The 10,646-nt window shown below is 36.3% G+C and overlaps 1 protein-coding gene across 1 annotated transcript; it reads right to left on the bottom strand.

Moving 5' to 3' along the window:
• Positions 1-678: 678 nt before the first annotated feature.
• Positions 679-4,760, bottom strand: LOC129950973 (uncharacterized protein K02A2.6-like). Its single transcript, XM_056062950.1, has one exon. The coding sequence runs from the start codon at positions 4,675-4,677 to the stop codon at positions 679-681; it is 3,999 nt and encodes a 1,332-aa protein (XP_055918925.1). The 5' UTR covers positions 4,678-4,760.
• Positions 4,761-10,646: the final 5,886 nt, after the last annotated feature.

The raw sequence follows: 10,646 nt of genomic DNA, 5'->3' as shown, positions 1-10,646 counted from the left end.
ACAAAAGCTTATCTTAAGTCACAATGGTTTGGCCTATGGCCGTCTACCAGACTGACATTTTGAAATATACAAATAATATTTATAGTGGCAATGGTTAAAACAAAATTATAGCAAATAACAATTTTAGGTATCTAGAAATCTTCGTTTACTATACAATTTCTATATCGAAGCGCAGCAACAACATACGAGTAAAGTGCATCCCATCCAACGGATCCGTTTAGTATGTCAAGCAGCTCAGTATCATTCAGACTTTGTTTACCGAATTGTCTGATCCTAAACTCATTTAAAATTGGACAAATTGCGATGAAATGCTTTATGTCTTCACGTTCGTTGCGATTGTACAGACTGCAGAGTATTGGCAGGTCAGGACGGTGGGGAATAAAATTGAGAGGGATAAGTTCTCCTCGTGTTTTGAAGATAATACTAATCTTATTGTTCTAACTTTGAATAATACGCAACCGTTTAGTTTTAATTCATTTATTATAAATTAACTAATGTTAACAACTTGACTGTCGAACCACGAGTGACATGATTAAATATATTTTTATAACATATACATTGGTTTAAGTGTACATGTTAAGTATGTAGACTACTTATGCTTGTACGTAACTATATTATGTAAATGAAAAGAGAATTCAATATATACTTAGTGTTGTCACTATATAACATTTCCTTCCCCTAATTCGGATATCTCCTTGGCTTGTTTAATCGACTGCGACGCCTCAACTCATATTGTCGAAGTGTAGGTTTATATCTTGTTGCCTGTGATCTGACGACTACGTGATCCAAGTGTGTGTTTCTTTGCTCGGACTTAGCTTCTGTCTTGGAAATTGTCTTTTCGGAAAACTTCTTCATCTGGTTCAAATGTCTTTTCCAAACGTGATTATCATCAGTAGTTACCAAATAAGTCTGCTTTCCAATCTTCTTTTTCACGACTGCCACCGACCACCTCTTGCCGATTCGAAAATCTTTTACCAATGCTGGCTCACCTTCCACAAACATTTTTCGATCACGTTGTATTGGCTTGTCCTCGTAATTTGTCAGTGTTTTAACGCCGCCGTCAACTTCTGACCTTAAAAGATCCAATCTCATACGTAACCTTCGCTTAAACATCTCTAAAGCTGGTGACAAGCCTGTCGTAGTATGCTCTGCCAACCGATGGTGGAACAAATATCGCGCCAGAGCAATTGCTACCGACTTCTCTCCACCTGCTAAAATTTTCTTCACTGCCAACTTAAATGACTTCACTGCATTTTCGGCTAAACCGTTGCTTTGCGGATGGCCTGGTGGTGATGTTATGTGTTTAATACCATTTTTCTTGATGAAAGATTGAAATTCACTGCCTGTGAATGTAGTCCCATTATCTGTCACCAAAGTTCTTGGCAACCCAAATCGTGCAAACGTTTCATAAAACTTCTCAATTGTTGATTTGGCTACGATGCTGTTCATCGGATAGATCTCTACCCATTTTGTTTTGGCGTCTACGATGACCAAGAATTGCCGATTCAGAAAAGGTCCCGCAAAATCGGCATGTATCCTCTCCCATGGTTCTGTTGCTTCTGGCCATTGGTTGATCGCAGCTTTCGGAGGATTAGCATTGTGAATACCACATGCTAGACAACTTCGTACCATTTTTTCGATGCACATATCCAAGTGTGGCCACCACACATACGATCTCGCCAATGACTTTGTTTTGGACATTCCTAAATGCGCATCATGTAGTTCTTCGAGTACTTGCGATTGCAGTTGTTCTGGTACTAGAACACGGAAGCCCCACATAACAACACCGTTGATGATTTCAAGCTCGTTCCTTCTTAGCCAGTACGGTTTCAAGTCGTCACCCATGTTTTTAGTTTTCCATCCCGTTTTAATGTTCTTGAGCACTTCCGTAAGCACTCGATCTTTCTGGGTGAGCTCTTGAATGATACCAAAATCAATTAATTTTACTTCTGTAATTACCTTCTTAATATGTTCTTCCACCGCCTGCTCCCTCGTATCAACTTCGTCTTTGAATGAAAATCGGGATAACATATCAGCCACCTTATTGTCTTGACCCTTGATATATTCGAACTTGTAGTTGAATGCTGCCAGATAAGTCGCCCATCTATGCACCCTTTTAGCTGCCATCAACGGGATGCTGCGATCTTCACCATACTTTGCAAGCAATGGTTTATGGTCGCTTCTGATAATGAACTGCCTGCCGAATAAGTAATCTGAGAATTTTTGCACCCCATAGTACACTGCCAGGGCCTCTTTATCGAGAACGCTATAATTTCGCTCAGGTGATGACAGAATTCTGGACGCAAATGAAATTGGTCGCTCTTCTCCCGACGGCAGCTTATGCGACAGCGCTGCAGCAATGCCTTCATCAGATGCATCACACTCCAGTACAACTTCCCATTCTGGATGATAATGCACCAACACTTTATCTGACGCAATTATGCTTTTTATTTCATCGAACGCAGCTTGGCATTCCTTCGTCCAAACAAAAGATGCTCCAAGCTTCAACAAGTTGTAGATTGGTGCCATGACCATTGATACATTCGGAATGTATCTGCCGTAATAATTTACAAGACCAGAAAATGCTTGTACCTGTTTGACGTTTCTAGGTGGATCAGCTTTGAGAACTGCTTTGACACCGGGATTCTTTCTTATGCCAGTTTTGTTGATAATTTGACCCAAATAGCAAATCTCTTCTTTGAAGAATTCACATTTGCTTAGCTTCACCGTCATACCAGCGTCTTGCAATCTTTGGAACACCCTTTCGAGATTTGTAATGTGTTCATCATCATTTTTTCCAGTCACCAAGATGTCATCAACGAAAACGGTGACATTTTCAATGTCGTGAAACATTTTGGCCATAATTCTCTGGAATTTTGATGTTGCAGGTGATATTCCATATGGCATACGATTAACTAGATATACCCCCTTCGACGTGGACCATGCACAAAGTTTTTTGCTTTCTTCGTCTAGCTCTATCTGTAAATAAGCTTCTTTTAGATCTATTTTTGAATATTTCTCACCTCCGGATAATTTATGCAGAAGGTCCTGAATTCTGGGTAGCGGATAGGTATCTACCTCAAGATATTTATTGATTGTCGACTTATAATCGCCGCATAGTCTAATGCGGCCATCAGACTTAATTACAGGAACTAGAGGAGTTCCCCATTTGTTGTACTCCACCGGTGTGAGGATGCCCTCAGCCGTCAGACGATCAATTTCTTTTTCCACGTTCTCTTTCAAAGCATATGGCAAATTTCTTGGTTTTATAAACACTGGACTCACTGTTTCGTTTTTCATTTTCAGATTAATTTTTTCATGTTTAAATTTACCCATTTTATTGTCAAATACATTCGCAAATTTTGTTTCTAATTCTCCAATTTTGGATTCAATACTTTTTGTTACTTTGTGTACTTCAATTGAATTTCTCAATGACAAGATTAGTCCAAACTCCGTTGCAAAGTCTCTTCCTAACAATGCGCTTCTACCCGGCTCCGTTATGTACACCTCGAGTTTTTTGTTTTTACCTTGATATTCACATTCACATTCTATTTTGCCATATACTTTGATTTCTTCCCCGCCGTACCCTTTTACTTTTAAGTTTGATGACATGAGTTTTTTAGTTGCAAATAGCTCACTCATTACACATTGCGGAATTATTGTGACTGCACTGCCCGTGTCCAGCTCCATATTAATTTGACAACCATCAATTTTTACTGGCAGCGTTATTGGTGGAATGATTTTTGTGTTGGCGGTGATGTTTTTTAATTCAATGTACTCGTCATCGTCTTTCTCTTGTGCCCCTTCAACGGCACTTATGTGCTTGATCTGTTCACATCGTGAATTTTTGTTTCTGCACATAATTTTAAGGTGTCCACGGATTTTGCAAATGTCACATACATAACTTTTGTAGTAGCACTGTTCACTATTGTGCCCCACTCTTCCACATCGATGACATCCATCATTCTTTCGAGTTCTATCTACATTTCGCATTCCTTTATTATTTCCCGTTGCAGATGTACCAGCAGAGGTATGATCGTATGACTTTGTGGTTCGACTCTTCATACTTCTATCATTATGTGATGACCGTGTATGCGTGTTCATCTTATTTACCATTAATGTGTTTGTATTGCGACTATTTACCAATGTTTCTTTTTTTATTGCTAATTGCCATGCTTTGTCAAGAGTTATCGTTTCGTCCTCTTCTAATAATTTGTCTAGAATCGGACCATCTTTAAGACCTGTTATGAATATATCACGCAATGCTGCGTCTAGCTGGTTGCCAAATTTACAATTAACTGCTGATTTTTTTATTCTCGTGTACCACTCATTTATGCTTTCGCTTACCATCTGCTTTAGGTCATAGAAACTACGCCGTTCAACAAACACTGCCACCTTTTTCCCATAGAAATTTGTTAGATTATTTGTAACTTCGGCGAAAGTCAATTTGTTGATGGTTTTTGGATAAACACTGTCTCTGAGAAGCTTGAAAGTTTCATGATGCAATTTAGTTAACAAAAATGCTGTTTTTCTTTGCTCATCTTCTTCTCCAACACTGAGAAAATATTGTTGAAGTTTCGCTTCGAAAACTTCCCAATCTACTGATTCTGGGTTGAATTCCTCAAAATTGTTTCCAACCGCAATGGTCTGCACAACTGACTTTTCTTCATTTGACATGCTGCTCGTAGAAAATTTATTTTCACTAGTCACAACATTTAAGAATAATTTCTCGATTTAATTTATCCTCGTCGCCAATGTTCTAACTTTGAATAATACGCAACCGTTTAGTTTTAATTCATTTATTATAAATTAACTAATGTTAACAACTTGACTGTCGAACCACGAGTGACATGATTAAATATATTTTTATAACATATACATTGGTTTAAGTGTACATGTTAAGTATGTAGACTACTTATGCTTGTACGTAACTATATTATGTAAATGAAAAGAGAATTCAATATATACTTAGTGTTGTCACTATATAACACTTATGTAATTGGTTCGAGTTGAAGAAATATGTATTGAGTCTATTGTCAAAAATCAACCGACTGTAGTAGCTTCTAAAGGTTGACTCTCGTGCCTCGGATAAGTATCTGTCATAGAGCGCTTTTCCAAATCGTTCTAATAATGCTTTGAACTTTTCCTGGAGCAAAACGAGTTGTTCATTTTGATTTACCATTAGCGTTGAGTTACAGAAAGCCGCAAGATTTCTCCACTCTGTTGGCATACTTCCTGATGTTCTAATGGTGTTTTTCAGTATGATTTTTGGCAATCTCTCATCTGACATTTCGAAAATTTTAACGATGTAGTTAAAATGTAGGTATAATGTTTCCATAAACATTGGAGCGACTCCTGTCTCAAGATACAGCATGTAGTTTGGTGTATTATTTGGAAGACAAAATATTCTTTTGATGAAGTATCGGAGGCATTTTTCAACTAGTTCGAAAGAGTTGTATCTCCATACCTGGGAGCCATATAGAAGGATAGCTGACGCTGTAGATCGAAAATGTTTTTGCTTAGCACTATGCTCAATACATCTATTTTTGAAACAGCGTTCCCAAACTGCTGAGATTCCACGCTTTGCTTCTTTCAACTTTCCTTCTAGATGTTTTTTCATGTTAAGATTCGAAGTAAATAAAACCCCGAGGTATTTATATTCTCGCACTATTTCTACCGTTTCCCAATTATAAGACCACTTTTCATTTCTAGCATTTCTGCCACCACCACCTCTGAATATCATTACCTTCGATTTCGATAAGTTGACTTGTAGGTTCCAACATTTGCAATATCCTTCAATTTGTTCATCATAAGTTGCAAGCCATCTACTCTTTCCGAGAAGAAAACTATATCATCTGCATACATTAGGGCTGGTATTTTGATTCCTCCAAACGAAATACCACCGCCAACAGCATCTGTTATGTCGTTTATATGTAAGACAAAAAGCAAAGCACTTAGGATACATCCTTGTTTGAGTCCCATTTCTGTTCTAAATTCATCGGAGATAGATTTTCCGTCCCAAACATAAGCTGTGTTGTTTGTGTACAGTGCTCTTAGCGTATTTATTATTTTGCTTGACAAACCAATCGTGGATAACTTATAGAAGAGGTGATCACGGGTGACGGAGTCAAAGGCTGCACCGAAATCAACGAAAAACACATACAGTTTTTTCTTGTTCTGAAGATAATAGTCAACTATGTTGTATAGTGAAAATATATGGTCGATCGTTGAGTAGCTCCTCCTGAAGCCGGCCTGGAACTCTGACAAAATTCTTTTTCTTCGAACCCAATCCGACAATCTATTTTCAATAATCCCAGCAAACAGTTTTGCGATGGTGTTTAAGAAAGCAATTCCCCTATAATTAGCTGGATCTTCAGCGTTTCCTTTCTTGAAGAGTGGGAAAATAATGGACTTCTTGAATTCATCAGGAATTATTGAGTTTTGGAAGATTCGGTTAAATTCATTTGTTAGCAGGGCAATGTACTCATCAGTGGCATTTTTGTAGAATTTATACGGAATTCGGTCATCTCCTGGTGCTTTGTTTGATTTGCAGTTTTCAATGATATTTTTAACTTCAGCTATCGAAAAAGGTGCATCAAGGAAGTCGTCTATCACAAGTGGGGCCGCGTACAGGAACAGAGGAGAAAATAATGTTTTATTAAGGAGGGACTTAAAGTGATCCTGAAGACTTTGTGCATCCAAATTAAGAGAGATGATATTCGTTGATTCATTTAATGTTTTAACAGCTTTCCAGAACTGAACAGAGTTGCTAGCTTTATTTATAGCCATTACTGCCTTTTGTTCAAAAGATGATTTTTTGGCGCGACAAATTCTTTTGTATTGGGTGTTTGCATCAGCATAGAGTTTTCTGAAGATCGGTAGGTTGTGAGATCGGAAGAGTCCTACTTTCTCAGCTAGAGCAAACATTTTTTTATCTAGCTTTAAGGAACTTGATGTTGTCAACTAGCTCCTATATATATCCACCTCACGAAATTTTTTGCGTTTTTTCCGAAATTACCTCTATTTGATGCAGAGCACTATACAAATATTTGTCCATCTTTTTTAACTACTTATGCATTTTGGCGAAGGTGACTTTCTGTCAAGATTTCGATTTAGAAACAGCTGTCAGTGTCAAAAAAGATAAAAAAAGACACAATACAAAGCTTTGAGATTTTGGATGGTTTCTTAAATTGGGTCCATCTTCAAAGAAACAAAAATAATTCCACTTAAAGTTCTACCAGTTTACCTTCAGGCAAGTAATCAAGAGATATTATAAAGAACAAAGGACTAATCACACTTCCCTGATGTACACCAACAACGATTGGGAATTCTTTGGTTATTGGCGCTGACTTTAATGGCTTACCTTTTGTTTTAGTTTATCCCTGACTATCTGCTCATAGGTATTTGGAATTTCTCGTCGACATAAGTCCTGAGTGAGGTGAATTTCAGCATAAAAGTTTCTTAGCAGAAACGCGCTTCATTTTTAGGAAAAACAAATCAAAACGGTTTGTCAAATATATTTGTATGGACCAAATTAATTCGTAACTTGCAGTTTAGAAATAAAACTGTTGAAGTTAAAATAATTATTTTTTTGTAAATAGACCTTATGCAATGAAATACATTTCCCTCGGAATTTTTTCCCTTTAAATGTTTCCTGCTATCGTCAATTCCCCTAGAAAAAAATCAAATTTCCGTGGAAGTTCTTTTCCCAATACCAATTAATTCCCATGCAAACTTTAAAGCACTATTTACCTTCGAAATGTTGAGGTTGGAAAAAATTCCCGGTGAAAATTGTATCCACAGTAACCCCCAATAAATATGCGTCCTAAACCGATGTGTTTATATTTTACACGCGAAATTTCACGTAATAGATTCCCTGATGGTCAGTTTGGTTTGTGGACCATTTGTTAAAACTGTCTGCAGCCTGTCGGGGATTTTGTTTGTTTTGCTTTGGGAGGATTTGTAGATTTTTGTTTTCAATGGTAGCTTGGAGGGCCGGGGGGAAGTTTTCTTTGTGCAGTCGTCATAGTCATACTCGGGTTTACACCCAGGAGGGTTGGTTCCTGGTTCCATCCTGGTTTCCTTTGCTTTGCGTTTGGCTTGTTTTTTTCTTTTTAGTCTTCTGTATATTCCTTTTTTTGGAAGAAGATGAATGGAAAATGTGTTAATACCGTCTGACAGGTGTAATATACAATTTTTCATTTTCCCGAAGAGAGGCGGGTAAGTTTTCTGCGTCCGTAATATAGGTACAGCTATAACGTCGTCGGTCCGTTCTGGGAAAATTCTCTTTCATTTTTCAATTTTCTTATTTTATTTTTTATGTTTCTTTATTTGAGGTTTATTCTTTTTGTTTGTTTTGTTATTGTCTGTCTGTTTGGTTCTAACTGTCTTCATTTTTTTGTGTGCGTTCGTTTTGTTTCCTTGAAAAGCAATTACAGGAAAATATGGATTTTTGTTTTTTGTTTTTTTTTTGTTCGCTTTTGGTCTATGAAAGAAAATCCAGGAAGGAAGAAAACAAGCTTTTTCTTTAGTTTCTGTGGGATATAATAATAATATGTGACAGCATTTAAAGATTAATGGTTGTAGCTATGCTAGAGTTGAGACTTTATGTTGTATATAGGATTGAATATGATGCTTTCAGTAAATATAACCACAAATCATCACCTTTTTCTTATACGTGGTAGATTTCATTAATCAAAATATTTTAAGATTGTTATTAGATATTTCTTTGTTATGACTTCTACCTCAAAAAAGTACGAAAATCAGGTGCTGTAAGTTTGGTATATTTGCTTTTTTATTATTTCTTAAGAAAAAATAGATGTTTTTGAAGGACAAATCTTTCGGACTAAGAAAGAATTGAATGCATGCATAGTCAATACCTACAAATTTATTACGGTTTTATTTTTAATAGCCCGCTTTTCAAAAAGCTGTTACTTTTGGAGCTATAATCTTTTCACATTTGACAAGTAAAAACTACGCCATTACTAAAAATGAAGTAACGGTTTGCTCTCAACCAGTAACAGTGAGACGGATGTAACAAATTTGAACTTTTAAAACAAATTAAACACATTTAGTAAGAAAAGTTAGTGAAGTAGTTAGTTGTTATGACTTTTTATTTCAAATAATTAATTTACAATGCCTTAGTTCTCTTAGTCTATTTGGTGTGGCTCAAAGCCGTCTACCAGGTTGACAATAAATAAAAAATATCGTAAGTTAATTTACAAACGAAAATTTAAAAAATAACTAAAAAAAATAGTTTAAACAAATTAAAAATCTCCCTCTAAAGATCGTTTTCTGTATCGAAGTGCAGCTACTGTATAGTTGTATAAAACATCCCATCCTATTTCGCCTCTTAAGATGCTTATTGTCTTCAAGTGTTTTTTTACGAAATAACATAACACGAAGTTCTTTTAAAATTAAACAGAATGCAAGAAAATATAAAACGTCCTCTCTGGCGTTCATGTTGCAAAGTTCGCAAATAATTGGTAGATCTGTTCGGTGGGGTATACAATTTAAACTTGCTATATCACCTCTTATTTTGAAGACATTACATTCATATAAGATTCTACCAAATTTATCAAACAACAAGTTGAATTTCTCTAGTATTCTGGTATTCTAGTTTCTTCCATCTCTAAAACTTTGATAACATTAAAATGCAATTCTAGGGAATACAAAAACATAGATGGAGTACCAGTTTCAATATACAACATGTAATTTGGAGTATTTTTCGGTAAACGGAACATCCTCTTTGAAAAATAGCGAAGAAATTTTTCGACAGATTCATATGTTCTGTATCCCCAAGCCTGTGCTCCGTAAAGAAGGACTGAAGCTGCGGTTGAACGAAATACTGTTTGTTTTGCACTGTGCGACACGTGAAACGATGAAATTGCTCGTTTAGCATCTGATAGTTTTTCATCGAAATGTATATTTACATTTAAGTTCGCCGATATCATCATACCAATATATTTGTATTTGCGTACTATCTCGACATCTTCTCCATTGAACTTCCACTTTTCCAAGCAAGCATATCGACCGCCACCGTCTCTGAACACCATAATCTTGGATTTCTCCAGGTTGACTGTTAAATTCCAAGTTTTACAATATATGTTGAGTCTGTTACACATTCGCTGAAGCCCATCCACAGAATCAGACAGAAATACGATGTCGTCCGCATACATTAAAGTTGGAATTGTTACCCCGTTGAAGTTTATACCACCTTAAACAGAATCCGTTACATCATTAAGATTCAATATGAACAGTAGGTCACTTAGTATACACCCCTGTTTAACGCCCATTGAAGTTTCAAATTCTTCAGATGTAAGATCTCCATCCCACATAAAAGCCACATTATTTTCGTACAATGCTCTCAAAATGCGAATAAATTTGGTTGATACTCCCATTATAAAGAGTTCATAAAATAGTGCTTCTCACGATATTGTGTCAAATACTGTCCCAAAAAAAATGCATACCATATTTTCTTTTTAATTTTACAGGCATCAGTTATGCTGAGCAAATATTTGGTCAATTGTGGAATAACCCTTTTTATACCCAGCTTGGAATTCTGTTAGAATTTTCTTTTCTTCCACCCATTGACTAAGTCTTGTATAATAACGCAGCAAAAAAAAATTGACTGAAGTGTTTAATAA

This window comes from Eupeodes corollae, chromosome 1, assembly GCF_945859685.1.
Source record: "Eupeodes corollae chromosome 1, idEupCoro1.1, whole genome shotgun sequence".
Classification (NCBI taxonomy): domain Eukaryota; kingdom Metazoa; phylum Arthropoda; class Insecta; order Diptera; family Syrphidae; genus Eupeodes; species Eupeodes corollae.
This window is presented reverse-complemented; position numbering and strand designations above follow the sequence as displayed.